This window comes from Sciurus vulgaris, assembly GCF_902686455.1.
Source record: "Sciurus vulgaris genome assembly, chromosome: 14".
NCBI classification, from domain to species: domain Eukaryota; kingdom Metazoa; phylum Chordata; class Mammalia; order Rodentia; family Sciuridae; genus Sciurus; species Sciurus vulgaris.
Genome location: NC_136475.1, coordinates 28,182,114 through 28,199,598, shown reverse-complemented (window position 1 = coordinate 28,199,598; position 17,485 = coordinate 28,182,114). Strand labels below are relative to the sequence as shown.

Sequence of the window (17,485 nt, the reverse complement as noted above, 5' to 3'; positions counted from 1 at the left end):
GTTGTCTTACTGTTTTTATATCCTCTTCTTTCTTGGCACACAACAGCTATTCAATAAAGGTTTGCTGATTGAATGAACAAACAAAAGAAGAAATCTCATTTTTAATGGAATTTAAAGAAAGCCAAATGATTTTCAGTGAGAAAGATGATTAGAAATTAAAGTATTTCATGTTCCTATATGTCCTGTTTTTTGAACTACTTGCTGAGAGGCCTGGTGCACACCCTGTGTATTTCAGCAGAGAATTGAGTACTTTGAACAGTGTCTTGACCGTGGGGAACCTCAATTTGAGAAACCCTTTGAGTTTGAGTGGAAGTGATTATTGCTGTTGTAGATGACCAGACCTAGATTTCAAATTAGAGCAGGTAGATGTAAGGGCAGTTTGATGGAAACTAAGAGAGTAGAGTCTTTAGTCTCATCTTTTACTTTCTCTTTAATCCAATGCGAGTTCAGAAAATGAACACTTTTCCTTAATGTTTTGCAGTGTTTTGGGCTAAGACCTTAATAGGAGGGAATTAGGACTTTCACCTGGTTTATACTTTTGGTCATTCTCCAGTAGAACCCAAGAAATAGCCGATCCTGTCAAAAATGAGCATCAAAGAACAATGTCACTGACATCCTATTCAGGGCAGCCATGGGGCTCCCCCTCTCAGCCAAAGCTGGGCCCCAAATCCAGAAGCACAACTATTGAAATTTGACCTTGTGTTTCTTTTCCTGTCACTGAGACTTAGTTGTTCTACTCTCCAGGGCTCTCTAAGCAGGTAACAGAGGCAATTTAGAAATAAATAGCAGAGACTGCCATTTTATAGGACAGGAAAACAAGGCAAGCCAAGGTTAAGTAGTGTGTGAGATGATGTCGGGGAGGTTCAGGTACGGGTCAGTGCAGTGGTGAGGAAAGCACCAGGTATCCTTGACAGATGGTCCCCTTGCTAAATACCCAGCTCCTCCACCCTGTGCAGTTTAACTTGTGCCAGTGATCCCAAGGATTTTCTGAATGAATTACCATAATTGGATTTAATTCAGGAAGGGGATGTTTCCTGTACACACCAAACAGGCTACATACTGGATTCTTTTGCCTAGATGACAGGGAGGAAGAAACCCAACAGGAAATACATCTTTGCAAATTAGAAAAGTCGATGAGCTAAGTCCCACAAACATTGGGCGCTTATCCAAGGTGAACTCCTACTGACCCCCTGGCACCTTGGCTCACCTCACTGTACTTCACAGCCAGAAGCATACCAGGTAGATTCACTTTCTTACCTCCCTGATAAGGCAGCAAGACCTTGCCACACCCAGACTCACATCCAGTCTCCTTTCCTGCTTCCCCTGACCCCGGGTCAGATAAAAATCCAGGTGATAATGCTATTGAGGTAGGGACTATAAAACCGTATCAGTATGTTCATATGTAAGTGGCGGGAGGGGAAAGGGGAAGAAAAAGCAAAAAGGCTAAATGGAGAGTTCAGTCTCACCTCTTGATGACCTTGGCAGCTTGTGAAATAGAAGAGAAATTGCCAGGAACTTTCAGTCTTTTTTTTTTTTTAAAGCATTGTTTTGACTTGGCTTTGCTACAGAGCAACTTTTGTGGACAAGGGCAAAAATATAGTTCATTGTAAACTGCAGGTGCAGTTTTGATCTCAAATTATAATGTTCTGGTGTATGTCTAAAGCCTAAAGGTATTTATCAAGATGAATATATAGCTTTTTCCTATAGGTGCATGGGCCACTTTCCATTATATTAGCACCAACATAAATTTTTCCCCCTAAAATAAGGAGGATAGAGGAGACTCTTTCCCTGTCTTTCTCCCCTCCCTCCTTTTATCCTTCTCCCTTCATTTTTTCATCCCTCCTTCCCTCCCTTCCTCCTTTAATCTTTCTCCTTCTCTCACTCCCTCCTTCCTCCATACGCCTTCCTCACTTGCCAAGCCAACCTAGCCTTGAAGGCGCTGTCCTCAGGAGATACTGCATAAGGGAGGCAGACTCACTGATAGGCAAAATGGAAGCCAGGATTTTAACTATTACTCCCAGGTGGTCCGAATGTTCACTGTGAACTCCACCTACTTTAAATTTAATTTTTGAGAGAATACAGATCAGTACAGTACAGTACAGAAAGGAATATATCCCAAAAATCAAAGGGGGAAGAGTTTTTAAACCCTTACTTATGGCCTCAGTCATGCCACTTAATCCCTCCCACTATCTGTTCCCTCATTTTCTCAACATGATAGGAATCATGTCAAAGCACCTGGCTGCTGAAATGATAGATCTTGTCTCTGGACTGAAAGGCAAATCTGGAGAGAGTATTGCTTGAGCAATTTTGTACTTGAGATGCTAACAAACATGGTTCCAGTTGCTGGTCTCTTCCTTCCAGTTCTTCAGTATACATAATGAAGATTAAGAGAGCAGAGGTTTAAATTTCAGCAAGAAACATTCAGTTTACTTAGAAATTTCTCCACCACCTTCTTGTCTTGAAAGGAAGCATCTAGGTGAGGCTGACTACAAAGGAAAGTCAGTCTTACTTATTTTCGGATCATTGTCATTGCAGAATATTAAATAACTAGGGGAAATAGATCTCTGTTACTGATACTTTTGGAACAATTCAGTAGTTGATAGAAAATTCTGAGGAGCAACAATTAATAAAATCAGTTTTGTTCTGTTTTCAACAGAATATAGTTCAGTTGAACTGTATAACTGTATTATAATGAGCTCTGAGTAGTGCAAATGGGAAGGTGGGGCAGGGAGTGGGTGGATGGGTTGACTCCCCTAGAAGTTTCTTGAAAGTCTCTGGTTTAATCTGTCTGAAGAGTTTTAGTCTTTACTGAGCTCTTGTTGATATTTGGAGGAAGATGAAATACAGCATTATCTCTGTGCCAAAGAGAAGTGACATTTGGAGTGGACAGCTGCTGTAACACAACCTCTCGGCCTCTGTTTGAGATCGTGCTCTCTGATTCAGGACGGGGGTCCCCTTAGACAACTCATACTGCTGCTAGGCTGTTTAGAATGACCTGCCGCCTCCTCTTATTTCATCTCTACCTGCCCCATCACCTTTTGGTGCCCCAGAATTTTGCCCACCCAGGGGTTTTAACTGCTGCCAATAGGAAGTCTCACACTACTGCAAATTGTGGGAGCTTGTCTTCTGGGAGGAACAGTGGTTCAGCATTGCTGCTAGCTACCTCTCCAGTTTCTCTGAGCCTAAAATACCTAGGCCTCAGTTCTGCTAGACTAAGACAGTGATGAGGAATTGCAGGGGGACTGGGGCACATTACATTCTGTTCCTGTGTACACGTTCCCATCCCCACTATCATGATAGGAATAATGTGCCATAGTCCTCACATATGTCGAGTTAACAAATTAAAGGTCAGGTTTAAAAAACTCTCAATAATTGCATCTTCCTCCCTTTCACTTGCCCCTTACTGTTCTTTGAATATTTACTATGTGATAGGCAAAAACTGAGTATTTTTGCATTATCACAGGTAATTATCCAAAGCCCTGTGAGACAATTATTATTTCCATTTTATAAATGAGAAAACTGAAGCCCAAAGAAGTTAGGCAGTTTAGCCAAAGTCACACTAAGTAGCTGAACAAGGGGTTGAACTCAGTTCTTCTGATGCCAGAGATACCTGTGCTCCTGTTCTACCTCCTCTCTCCAGTTACCTTGCCTAGAACAGCACGGTCAATGGCTGACTCAGGTCTGAAATAGCAGATTTCCAGATAGCCATGAATTCTCTGCCTTTAACCAATATTTCCAGGAATGTTAAACAATGCTAAGACTTTATTTATGTTTAGAATTCCTTACAACCAATAAATGTTTTTCTTCATACCTGAAAATAAATGAGGTCAAGTAAGTGAACCCTCTGAGACCTAATTTTTTTTAAAGAAATTTAAGTAAAATAGCAAATACTACACTCTACCATTTATATTTGGAAACTAACATTTTCTGCTTGTTTTACTTCAATTTAAAAATCTATATGATTAACACGAAGAAACATATGAAGAAAGAAAAATAAATAAAAGAAGCAACAAATTGTAATATAGCGAAAGATAAATAGATAGATGGATAGGCAGGCAGTTCAATCCCTTGCTTGATCACTAGGTCTCCTAGGCAAACCCATGAATTTGATATTTATCCTTTCAGTTTATTTTTATATTAACTTTTTAAGCTATCTATGAGTACCTATGAATAATATGTAACATTGCTTTGTGCATTTGCCAAATTCATGTACGTGCATCACCCAATGTATCATTCTGCAACAATTTTTTATTCCATGTTATTTTCAAGATTTTTCCATCCATTTCAATAATGTGAGGTCATTCGTTCTTTTTAACTGTCGTGTGCTTTTCCTTTATGTCAGTAGCTGCACTTTGTTAGCTTTTGTCCTATTGATGAACATTTTAGTTGTTTCCATTTTGTGATTGGTATAAATAGCACTTTATGGAACATTCTTATGCTTGTTTCCTTCTGCATACATGAGTTTCTTGGAAGTTTTTAACCTAAAAGTATGCCTAGAAATAGAATAACAGGCTTATTGAACTGTTTGGTCTTGACGCACATGAGATTTTTATTTGGTGAGATGACGGAAGTGAAACTGTAGGATTATGTTTACAGTAAGAGAGGAAGGGTGGGGACAGTGCCAATGTGAGGTATAGAAATGAGAGAGTCTGGGTTCCTGGACTGTCCGTAACAGCATTCCCATTGAACAGTCAAAATTACAGTCTTTTGCTTTATAGGTGGAAGACAGATGAGTATATCTATCATTTGCTGTTTGTTGATACATTATTCTTTCTTCATACATTCAGGGATGGGCCCATTCCTTGATCCAGAAAAAGAAAATAAAATATCTCATGCCCAGAATTCAAACATCCGCCAACTCTGTGGTATTCTGAGCAAACTGCTTTCAGGATCTTCCTAGCATCCCGACTGTCTGTCAGAATGCTTTACTGTGATGCCTGAAGCAAAACCTGAAAGAGAATTTTCTTTTGCAGGAGTGGCTGAGAACAGGGAGACTGTGCATTGTCTGGCATTCTGCTGTATGTATAAAGTATTTATTTACTTTATTTAGTGGCTGTGGCTGTGACTTTATCTTCTTCTAGCTCATTTTCCAGTGTAACAGGATAAGACCACTCCTGCCATTATGATTTACCATGCAGTAAACAATGAGGGCTTTTGGATTGCATTTTATAGAATTGCTTTATTCAACCTCCTCTTCCAACCCTTTTGGGAAAGAATTGACAATTGATATTTCTCTTTTGGATTTCTTAGTGAATTCAGCATTCCTAGATTTGGTTTCTATTTGTTTTTTGGCTTGTAAAACCCATTGCTTTGGGGACAAGACTGGCTTGTGTCCAGCATAATAATTTTCTACTTACTAGTCTACCCAGTGGCAGGAGGAAAAGGACAACGTGGCTTGCCCCAGCCCTATCTCAGTGTTCTTTTTATATTCTACTCCAAATATAGCAGTGTTCCTCCCAAATGAGGACCGAGTGTCAGTTTTGACCAGGGAGCATAGTCCTTTCCCAACATCCCATCTTTAGTCATGGAAAGGTCAGGTACATTGGAGTCAAAGTAGCACATGGCTGACTATAGTGGGACAGGCTGGCCAGGTCTGACACTGGCTGCTATCCAGTCTCTGACCTGCTCCAAGAGGCCGATGTCCAGTTAATTCTCATTCTAGGAGTCAGTTCATTTCACAGAGCAAGTTTAGTCCCTGGACAGAAGAGGAATTCCTGGATTGTGTTGAGACTTCCCTAAAATCGTCAATCCAAGGTTAAATGTAACTTAGTTCCAATTCTAAACTATGTATTTTGCTTTCAAAAGTAAAGCTTCAATTTAAATATGTTTATATTCTGTGCATCCATTATTCTGTAATATATGTAATATTCTTCTGTAATATCAGTGTGGCTTTTATTGTCTGCATGCTCTCTTTTTAACATCAGTTAGAGTTCCTTTAAGGCAGACCTTATTCTCTTTCATAAATTTCAATTCTCACTGCCTTTTGTCTTGTTGATTTTCAGTAAGCATATATTGAATTAATTCCATATGTATTTTGAAGGATAAATTTAGAACATTTAGGAGATAGGGAAGATACACAATGGAAGCACCTAAGCCAAATCTCAACCAATACGCAACCAGAAGGCTATTTTGCCAGTGTTCTCAAATTTAATTTTAACATGTCCCTTCATTTTGCACCTTTGCTACACAATTTTATATTCAAAATTCTGATTAAAGATTAGTATAGCTCATAAGCCAAGGCTTCCCTCACCACATGCCACTACAACCCAGACAAATATTTAATTGTTTCGCACTTTATTATTAGAGAATACTGTTGCTGAAATAATTACGTGTTGGGATTTCAGTCGGGAAGTTCAGGAAACCTCTTAAACAAAGACCAGCAGCTGTTCATATGCTTTGATCCTCTGCTTTACTAGATCCTGAAAGACTTTTACTCAGAGAGGTTACCTGGGGGTATATCTTGTTTTCCGTTTTGGGCAGGAGTGGGGACCCAATTGAAGGAATTAAGCTAACCTAGGAGAAGAAGTCCTTATCCTAAGACTTGTTGTTTTTTATTTATTCCTTTTGTCATCCCCCAAACTCTGTTATCCATATCAAAAAACATATTCTCATTTTTCCAAACCAACAGGTTATTTTCAGTGTAACATAGGGAAAGAATACTGAAGTGAGAATCAAGAGATCTATGTGCCACATCTATCTTTGCTGCTACCTGCCTGTGTAAGTGTGAGCTAGTAATCTAACCTTTCTGGACATGTCTTTCATCATTTGTAATTGGAGGCAGTTAGCTATGATAATAAGCCTATGCCTAAGGCATTGCATTTCATTTGGATGGCTGCATTTTAAGGAGGATACTGATAAACTACAGTTAGAAGTTTACCAGACTAGAAAGAGATCTGGAAACATTGTTAAAAGATCTCTGTTTCTTAGAAAAGAGAGGACTTGGGAGATTCATAATATCCAGGTGCAAATATATAAAGGTCTAATTTATAGAGAATTATGAATATGCCTCTCTGTTGCTAACTAGGACCTGTGATTGGAAGTTTAGGGAAGGGGAATTGCCTCAATGTAAGAGAAGAACTTGACAATAGCCGGAGCTCTCAAAAATCGGAGCAACCTACATTTCCTATGACCAGAGGCACACAAGCAGAAAACAGATGCTCATTTATAAGAGGTGTTTAATGGGTAACAAATTATGCTAAATGATTTATTTCTAAGATCCTTTCCAAAGCTAAAAGTCCACCATTTTGGGAGTAGACAAACTCCAGTCTCTTCTATGATTTTTAAAAAGATGGATAATGATGAACAAACTTTTCTTAAAATCCCAAGTGTGAGAAGAATAGATAAGGCATATTGTTTTATTACTTTTCAGTCTTACAGGACTTCTCAGCCTCTGATATGATTGTAAGTTCCCTGGAGGGGGTGCTCCAACCATGTTGTTTTTTTCCTGTTCTCCCTCCCACCAAGCACAGCTGCCATTTTTTTTTTTTTTTCCTTCTTCTTCTTAGTGATTTTTCTATTTCTTTGAATCTTTACAGGTGGTAGCAATTTTGGTTCATCTGACTTGATGGTATGAAATTCTAAATAGTTGGAGGTCATTTGGAATGATTACTTTTTCTTTGTATTCTAGGAGCCTGGGGGAGTGTGTTTGGAGCTGCTTAGTTTATAGTCCTTGTCAACATAAACTCTATTCATCTTCTCATCTCTCTGAAGGATAGACAGAGGAGGGTTCATGATATCACAGATGTTGTACAGCAGACTTATATAGAATCATGCAGAATTTCAGTAGTCTCTAAAACTGGATAAATTTAGTAACATTTTTAAGCAGTGATTTAAGGAAAAGAAATTCTGTAGATTATCACCAGGTAGAAAATAAGATCTCAGTTTTGTTGGACAGTCTCTGTAATAGGAAAGCTGTTGGAATATGCTCTTGCATGTGGGAATATCCTCACTTCGCCATCCCCCCAAAGATTAAGTTACCGAAATTGCAGCTATTACAAGGAAATTGCCAGGATCTTCTCTGTTCTCTTATCAAATGATCTCCATGGCTCTTTTTTACTTGCCCCGTTCCTCTTGCTGAAATCTGCTGGAGCCTATGTTGTATATGAGATTCTTTTCCATTACACTTTCAGGGTGTTTGAAATTCTGTCTAGATTATTGACCATGGGGCGGGAAAGGGAATCTTTGAACTTGATCCATGTGGTGACATTTTTTAAAGCAGACTCTTCCAACTTCACAGAGATTGTGCTAGTGACCCTCTGTTGAAAATTGTTGCCTCACATAATCAAAACTAGATATGGCTTCTGTTTCCCCATGGGCTCACTCCAGAGCACGAATTTTTTAAAAAAGCAAATTGTCAATCTTTTATAAAACCCTAATCAGCCTCACTTTACCTTGCGATATTGACAGAAGTTTAACAGAACCATAGCATTCCCTAACCATGTACCATACAGTTCAATTTCCCTTCATATATCCACTTTCTATAATGTTTCGTTAAAGTGACTGCTTTATTATTATAGTTGGATTTCATTATATGTAAACTTCAAAAGGATGCACAATCTCTGCTACCATTTCTCAAAGCAAAAATCTAAAATTGCATACTAGGGGGACACTAACCGAAGCTAAATTGTTCAGGCAAAAATGGGCTGATTAGAGCAACCAGAGCACTCATATATTGCCAGTGGGAGAATAAAATGGTACAGCCACTATGGAAAATGGATTAGGAGTTTCTAATGAAAGTACACATACCCTTTCCTTATAACCCAGCAATCCTGGGTGTTTATCCAAGATGAAAACATATGTCCTCAAAGAGACTTACAAAAGAATGCTATAGAAACTGTACCCATAATTATAAAGAATCGAAACATCCCAAGAGACCACTAATAGGAGAATTTATTAACACACTATAGACTATTCATATGAAGGAATACTGTTCTTCAGTGAAAAAGAAATAAATGCAACAGTGTGGATGCATCTCAGAATATTATACTGAATGAAAGAAGTCTTACACAAAAAAGAACACATTGTGTATTATTGTTTATGTTACATTTTATACTAAGTGACTTTCTACAGTATCCATGAATCAAACATAATTAATCAGGTGGGAAAAATCCAAACAAAGGTTGCCCCTGAGGGTTTGGTACTGGGTGATAGAAATAACACATGTCTGAAGAGAAGTTTGGGCTACAACAGTGTACGCATTTGTTGGAATTTGCCTAAACTGTAGACTTCAGATTTATGCATTTCATTAGATGTTAATTTTACCCCAAAATAAAAAGTAGAACTTAAACAGATAGTGAACACCAGTTAATGTTGTGCACAATGAAACTCTCCACAACTTACTTTGAAAGACATCAAAAAAGAATAATAGATGAGTATGTGTATAATAAAACAAATATAGTAAAATGTAAATTATAGAATTTAAGTACTTATGTATGAATGCTCACTGTTGAATTGTTTCACCTTTTCTGTATGTTTGAAATTTTTCATAAAATGTCAACAGGTTGGGTGGGAAGCAATAACAATCACAATGACAAGAAAAGTCACCCTTAAAATTTTTAGTGGAAGCCAGGCAATGTGGTGCATGCCTGTGATCCCAGTGACTCAGGAGGCTGAGGCAGGAGGATCACAAGTTCAAGGTCAGCCTCAGCAATTTACCTAGGCCCTAATTGACTCAGCGCAACAAAATCCTGTCTCTAAATAAAATATAGAAAAGAGCTATGGATGTGGCTCAGTAGTTAAGTGACCCTGGGTATCCCTGGTATTAAAAAAAAAAATCTTACTGGAATATTGGCATCTCTGGATGTATTGAAGTTTTTATTATCATTATTATTAATTATTCTTTAATTCACTTGTTCAGCAGGTGTTCTTAGGCACCTACTCTGTGTCAAACTGTAGTCCAAGTGTTGGGAACATCAAGATAAACATACAGCCTGTCCTTAAGGAGCTCACAGTCTAATGAGCAAGATGCCTCTGTGCCTTTCATGCTTAACTTTCCACAAAGACAGCACAGTTTCCTTGTTTTAGTAGTCTAAGAATTTCAAAAGAAATAATTGGGAGAATTCTGGGCCATCTAGGTTTAAAGAATGCCTAAGAATCTAGTCACATATAGGCAATTGACTTTGAATTACTTTAAGTGAAATTCAGTGAGTGAACATCCTCCTTCTAAAATTCTTGGAATGGGAGTCCCCAGAGGGTGTCTTGCTGGGAAGAGTCCCAGCTGCCTGATGGAGACATTTCTGTGCCCATTTAACTACAGCTCTTCAAAGAGACTGGAGTTGTAGGAACCAGAAGATTGTCTGGGACCACGCGGCCCCTCCCCATCGACCCCACGTATCCTGTGACTGTGTACGTTGTGATGACTGGCCCAGCCCTGGGAAATTGGGTGGTTTGGAGTGAGCAGAAAAAACAGCTCCTGCTTTGATCTTCCTCAAGATAGAGAGGCATCAGTGTTTCATTGATCTAAGTCTTCCTCCTAATTCTGCAGAATTCACAAATCCTGCCTCCGTTGGGATCTTCAGGAAGTTGACAGACATGTAATTCAAGCTTCCTGCATTAACAGGTCTTGTTAGCACACTGCATTCAGCTTATGGTAAACATCAGAATGTCGCCTTCAATCTTGACTCCATGACCAGAGATCGATAGTAGGTTTTCATTCTGCTAAGACTGGGTTTTAGTCAGGAGCAACTAATTTTATTGATTACATGTGAGCTCCAAAACAAATTAATTTATTCAGTCCTAATATTGTCATAGATTAAATTCAGGGAAGAAAAAGGTTAACTGAAAGCCAAGAACATAACCCATGCCTGGCTTTAAAAATCAAAACAACTTGTTTAGTCAACTGGACCTTTTCTAAGAAAGAAGATGTGTTTTATTTATTTTTTAAACCACGTGACTTTTGAAAGATGGAAAAGATTTTGCAAATATTATTCTCAGATGTGGGAAATCCGTGTTAGCAGAACTAGCTTATATACAGACACCCTGAATAATACCTGTTTCCCCTGGCCTGGGTTGTGGCACATCTGTGCTTTTCCTCTGTAGAGAGAAAATACTCTGTACTGTCATTTTAGTTCTAGTACATGGAGATGGGGTAGGAGGGAGTCAGCCTAGGGACAGTGACTGCTTACGCATAACAAAGCATAATAAGGGTTACTTTAAGTCCAAATTCCATGCCCCTGGAACCTGGAATAAATAGGTTCCAGACACTCGCATCTATTTTCAGACTCCTTATGTTCATAGATATATGCAAAGTACCATGCAGATACCTAAGTGCTGAAAACTATGGGATAGGTCTGTAATCTCGGGCATAAACTTTGGCACCAGACAAAATTTGGTAATCATCAAGCGCTCTAATTCCCAAACCTGGTTCATTAAATTACTCGGGAGCATTTGAAAAATGGATTTGGGGGCCATAATGATTCTGATTTAGCAGGTTGGGCTGGGAGCAGTGTGGAGGGTGCTGGGACCTGAGAGTTTAAGTAAACTTCCCACATGATTCAGGTGATCAGCCAGTTTTGGACTCTTCATCTGCACTCACCATCCCTATGCACAGTTTTACAGATGTAGCAACTGATGTCCAGAGAAGTTGTGATCGGCCCACAGTCACACAGCTAAAGCCAGAGGTAGAGCTCCAGTCTAAGTTCCCAACGCAGTGCCTGCAGGAACAGTTACAGAGACGAACTATTTCATGTTTTTTCTCTAAACTGAAATCACTGAAGATCTCTAAATGTTAGTTACCTTCTCTTCAAAATAGTTTGATAATATCTTAGTTGTCCTATTAGTTTCCTATGGCCACCATAACAAATTATCACCCCTGTGACGAGTTAAAACAACAAATCGTTTTCTAACAGTTCTGGATCAAAATCAAGATATCAGGTCTGTGGACCCCTCCCCCAACCACCAGTCTCTAAAGGAGAATTCTTCTTTGCCTCTTCCAGCTTCATTTGGCTCCAGGGGTTCCTTGGCTTGTGACTTGTGTAACTTCAGTCTCTGCCTCTGTCTTTACATGATCTCTTTACCCCATGTTTTCTCTTCTGTTTCTCATAAGGACATTGGCTTTGGGGCCTATCTGGTTTATGCAAAATAATCTCATTTTGAGATCCTTAACTAAATTACATCTGCAAAGATCTTTTTTCCAGATAAGGTCACATTCACAGCTACTAGAGTTTAAAACATAGACACATCTTTTTTTTTTGGATCACCATTCAACCTATTATAGTTCCCCCTCTTGTCCTCAAAAATTCACATCTATCCCATGTGCACAACATATTTACCTTTTCCCAACATCCCCGAATTACAGTAGTAGCTCTATGTCTAAAGTATCATCTAAGTGCTTCTAAGTATCATCACCTACTCTAAAGTCCCAAATTTTGTCATCTAAATCATCAGAGATGGTGAGACTGTGTATGATTCATTCTGGTCAAAAGTCTTCTCTATGGACCTATGAATCTAGAAAACAAATTACCTGTTTTCAAAATACAATGATGGAATAGGGTAGGGTGGACAATTCCATTCCAAAAGGGAGAAATTGAGGAAATAAAGGGGTTACCAATTCCAAAGGAGTTTGAATTCAGCAAGACAAACTCCATTAGGTTTCCAGGCTAGAATCTTGGCCCTGCCCTCTGGACCCATCACTCTGCCCTCCATGCCTGTGGCTGCTCCATCAGCCTCTGCTTCTGCTTCTATGGCTCTGCTGTAGAAATCATCCTTTCCTTTTCTTGAAAAGTGGTATATATTTACAGTTAAGTAGTTCCATTAGCCTGTTTTCTGCTTGTAAAATTTTCAGAGTCCAACAACCCTTCTTTTCTTTGACCTATCTCTATCCCTTTCAGTCCAAGCTGGTAGTGTTTCTGATTCACAATTATTTAAAACCTTGTAGGTGTCATATATGTCACAGGGATCCACACTGAGACAAAAGGGCCCTCTAAAAATCGATTTTGGATACCCCATGGTTATTCCTGGCTTCTGCTGAGAAGGTTGAGTGGATCAGTGAGTCACATACTAAATCTCCAAACCAAGTTTGTCCAACCACATCCTTGACTTTATCTCTTGAGCATACTTTGTTATACCAGTTAATTTCTTAACTTTGGCATCCAAAATCTCCAAAATCATCAAGTGCTGATTCCTTCATCAACTTCTCTCTTTTCTCTCACATTTTACTATAAGAAATGAGGAATCCAGCTGCACTTCCAATGTTTTGCCTGGAACTCTCCTCAGCTAAATGTGCAGATTCATTGCTTGCAAGTTCTTCCAGCCAAGCTTTCTGCCACAATATAGCAAGGATCACCTTTCTCTCAGTTTCCAAGAATACGTTCCTCATTTCTTCTGAGACCTCAGCAAAAGCACCTTTAATGTTCATATTTCTACCAGCCATTCTGTCAGGACAATACACACATTTTCTTTTTTTTTTTTTTTTTAATGGGTTATTTTGAGTTATACATGACAATAGGATTCATTTTGACATAATTATAAAAGCATGGTATTTAATTTGTTCTAAAACAATCCCCAGTACTTTTCTTTCCCTTCCTTGCTCCCTCTCCCTGTTTCCTTCCTTCCTTCCTTCTACTCTACTCATCTTTCTGCTATTAGAGTTATTTTTTTTTAATTAGTGGCTTTTGCAGTATGGGGATTCCTCAGAAAACTTGGAATGGACCCACCATTTGACCCAACTATCCCACTCCTTGGTTTACACCCAAAGGAATTAAAATCAGCATACTATAGTGATGCAGCCACATCAATGTTCATAGCAGCTCAATTTACAATAGCTAGACTGTGGAACCAACCTAGATGCCCTTCAATAGATGAATGGATAAAGAAACTGTGGTATGTATATACAATGGAATATTACTCAGCCATAAAGAAGAATAAAATTATGGCATTTGCAGGTAAATGGATGAAGCTGGAGAATATCATGCTAAGTGAAATAAACCAATCCCAACAAACAAAAGGCTGAATATTTTCTCTGATAAGTGGATGCTAATACCTAATGGGGGAAGGGAGAAGGAGGATAAGGAAAGAATGGAGGAACATTGGATGTGTAAAGGGAAATGAGGGGAGGGGACGGAGCAGAAGGAAGGAAAGATGGTAGAATGAGACAAACATCATTACACTAGATACATGTATGATTACACAAATAGTGTGACTCTACATCATGTACAACCAGAGAAATGAAAGGTTGTACCCCATTTGTGTATAACAGATCAAAATTAATTCTGCTGTTATGTATAACTAAATAGAACAAACAATAAAAAAACAGAAAAAATAGTGACTTGTGGCTGTACATGATGGTGAGATTCACTGTGGCATATTCATGTAAGTACATAGGAAAATTAGGGTAGATTCACTCCACTGTCTTTTGCCATCCCATCCCAACTTCCCTTCTTTTCCCTTTGTCTACTCCATTGTTCTTTCTTCTATTCTTTTTTTTAATCTCCCTCCTTCTTATTTTGGATTAGCTTCTGCATACCAGAGAAAACATTCAACCATTGACTTCTTGGGACTGGCTTATTTCACTTAGCATGATAGTCTCTAGTTCCATTCATTTACCAGCAAATGTCATAAGTCCTTCTTCTTTATGGCTGAGTGATACTCCATTTTGTATGTATATCACATTTTATTTATCCATTCATCTGTTAAAGGACACCTCGTTTGTCTCCATAGCTTAGCTATTGAATATACACATTTTCTAAAGTGATACCCTTTACTTATATATAAGCCTTCCTTAGAATTGCCTTGAACATTTATATTTCCACAGTCTATACAAATTATATTTCTATAGTTTCTTCAAGACAATTTGAACTTTTTCCATCATTTACCTCAATTTTTCCAACCTCTTCCTATTACCTGATTTCACAGCCACATCTACATTTTTAGGTATTTATCAGAACAGCAGTCATCTTCCAAGTACCAAAATCTGTATTAGTTTCTCGGGGCTATTGTAACAAAATTGCCATAAACTTCATGGCTTAAAACAACAGAAATTGATTCTGTCATAACTCTGGAGACCGGAAATCTGAAATCGAGGTGTTGACAGAACCATGCTCCCCCTGAAGGTTTGCCTTTTCCAGCTTCTAGTGGTTCCAAGGGTTCCTTGGCTGTGACCTGCCTAACTCCAGTCTCTGCCTCTCTCTCCTCCTCATGTCTTCTCCTCTGGCTCTTATAAGGATACTGTTCATTGAATGTAGGATCTGCCCAGATATCCCAGGCTCATCTCAAAACTTTTCCCCAAATAAGATCAAATATATGACACAACCTTGATTTGAAATCTGTCAGACAACAAAATGGAAGCCTTTACTCTTTACATTTTATCACCTCCCAATGTTTTCTTTTTTTTCAGAGTAGGGTTTATTGGAGTAGTATATCACTCTTATGATATAATAGCAGAGAATAGGGATGTATATCCCATAAGTCCTGCCAAACACACACACACACACACACACACACACACACACACACACACACACACACACCAAGCAAGAAGGAATGCTTATATAGACAATAGTGGCAGACATTTCACCTTGTTTATATAAATGTAATTAAATAAAATTGTGCAGTTTTCAAGAATAACCATTATAACTGTGGCTCCTGTGCTCACCTTCCCTTTCCTGCGCCCCAACATTACTCAGGAGTTACCAAACTGGGAGATGATATAATGTGTATGTGTAATGGGAATGATCTGGTAGAAGGAAAAGTCGATGTTTCTAGGGTATCATGGATGCAGTTAATTCTACTCCTTTCTGTCTTCTCAAGGGCTTTGTTCCTGCAATTATCTCCTCTTTCTCCCTAGAAACATCGACTTTTCCTTCTACCAGATCATTCCCATTACACATACACATTATATCATCTCCCAGTTTGGTAACTCCTGAGTAATGTTGGGGCGCAGGAAAGGGAAGGTGAGCACAGGAGCCACAGTTATAATGGTTATTCTTGAAAACTGCACAATTTTATTTAATTACATTTATATAAACAAGGTGAAATGTCTGCCACTATGTATCATTCTACCCAGTCATCAATAAATTTATGTTTTTCTCTTGAGGAAAAATCAAAACAGAGGCAAATGTATATTTGCCTGAGAACTAGATGTCTCAAGTGCTACTGAGGTTATGGTTTCAAACTTCACCCATGTCATTTTTCTTACTTAGAAAAATTAAAATTAAAATGCAAACCCATATGTGTATCTTATGTGCTTGCCTCCCGGTTTCAGCAGGAATGGGTTTGGTTCATACCTATTCTGACTAGGGCACTAACCCAGCCAATACGTGGTGACAGCAGGTGTGTCATCACCATACCCATTCCTTCCAGATGAGGCACTTAAATTAATTACTTTTCTAGATTACTAGAGTCTGATGGAAAACAGGTTGTGTTACCTCAACATAAATCCCAGTATACACTTTGGGCACATAGGCACCTAGAAACCCGATGAAACGCTTAGAATCCAAGTAGGAATGAAGAGGACATTTTAAAGAGACAGCTATGGAAACATTGCCGCTATCAAATAGAAAGTAAATGAGAGAAATGATGAAGACCTGTGGGCTTCCTTCATTTTTAGGAAACAAATGGAAATTGAGTTTTTAACTATTGATAAGAGGAAAAAGAGCCATAAATTTTCAAAAAGTCATAATAGATTTCAAACCAAGTAACTTTATCAGCTCACAGATTTCTGCAAGCTTTTCTGTAAACTTTTGCCAAGCACACTCATGTCTAGACAATGTCGTCAGGATCAGAAAGGTACTGACCAGTTTGGTATAATATAATACAGGCTATAACTGGGCAACACATTGTGACTTTGATTGGTGCCACACTCAAGAATCTGGAAATTGTCTTCATTTCTAAAATTATTAAAATGTCTGAAACTTGATCACACGTCCCTGTACTATGGTTTCCAAACTTTGTGTTACTTTCTGAATGAAAGATTTCCTTGAGATAACCCAAGTTACCGAGTAAAACATCCAGATGCTAAGGAGTTGACAGGAAACAAATAGGCCAGCTCACTGCTTTCAGGAAGCTTCCATTCTAACAGACAATTCTAAATAATCTAAATTAAGATTGAGTTTACACACCTATGACCTTTAACCTAAATAAAGCTGTTATATCAGATTTAATCATATGAAGCTACCAATATTCAATAAACATTGCATATTCTTGCAGTTCATCTAGCTGTTAGTGAGGTGAATGTCTCCCATAGAAGATACTCCCCCATTCCTTTGATATACTTTATTGTCATAAACTAGGAATGATCATAAGAAGCAAGTAAAAACCACTGACTAATGGTTTTCCCTTAACATTTGACCCACTTAAATTGTTATTCCACAAGCATTTATTGCACACCCTCCCTTTTTTGTGAGGTGGGGATATGATATTGAACAAGACAGACGGGGTCCACGGTCAGTTTAAAGCTGAAGGAATCAGACGAGAAACAAATGACTGTATAAACAATGAATTATCAGGTAGTGATAAGCTTTATGGGAAAAATAAACTACTGCATCTGACT

General features: G+C 38.5%; 1 protein-coding gene across 3 annotated transcripts in view; it reads left to right on the top strand.

Annotated features, from left to right (window-relative positions):
- Positions 1-17,485, top strand: part of EXOC6B (exocyst complex component 6B) — a 603,818-nt gene that overhangs the window by 524,099 nt on the left and 62,234 nt on the right. For 2 of the 3 annotated variants that reach the window (XM_079111444.1, XM_079111441.1), the window contains one exon: positions 4,974-5,018. The exons of the other annotated variant lie outside the window; for it this stretch is intronic. In XM_079111444.1, the coding sequence (XP_078967570.1) occupies positions 4,974-5,018 (45 nt within the window). The remainder of the gene's footprint in view (positions 1-4,973; positions 5,019-17,485) is intronic. 3 annotated transcript variants of the gene reach the window in all.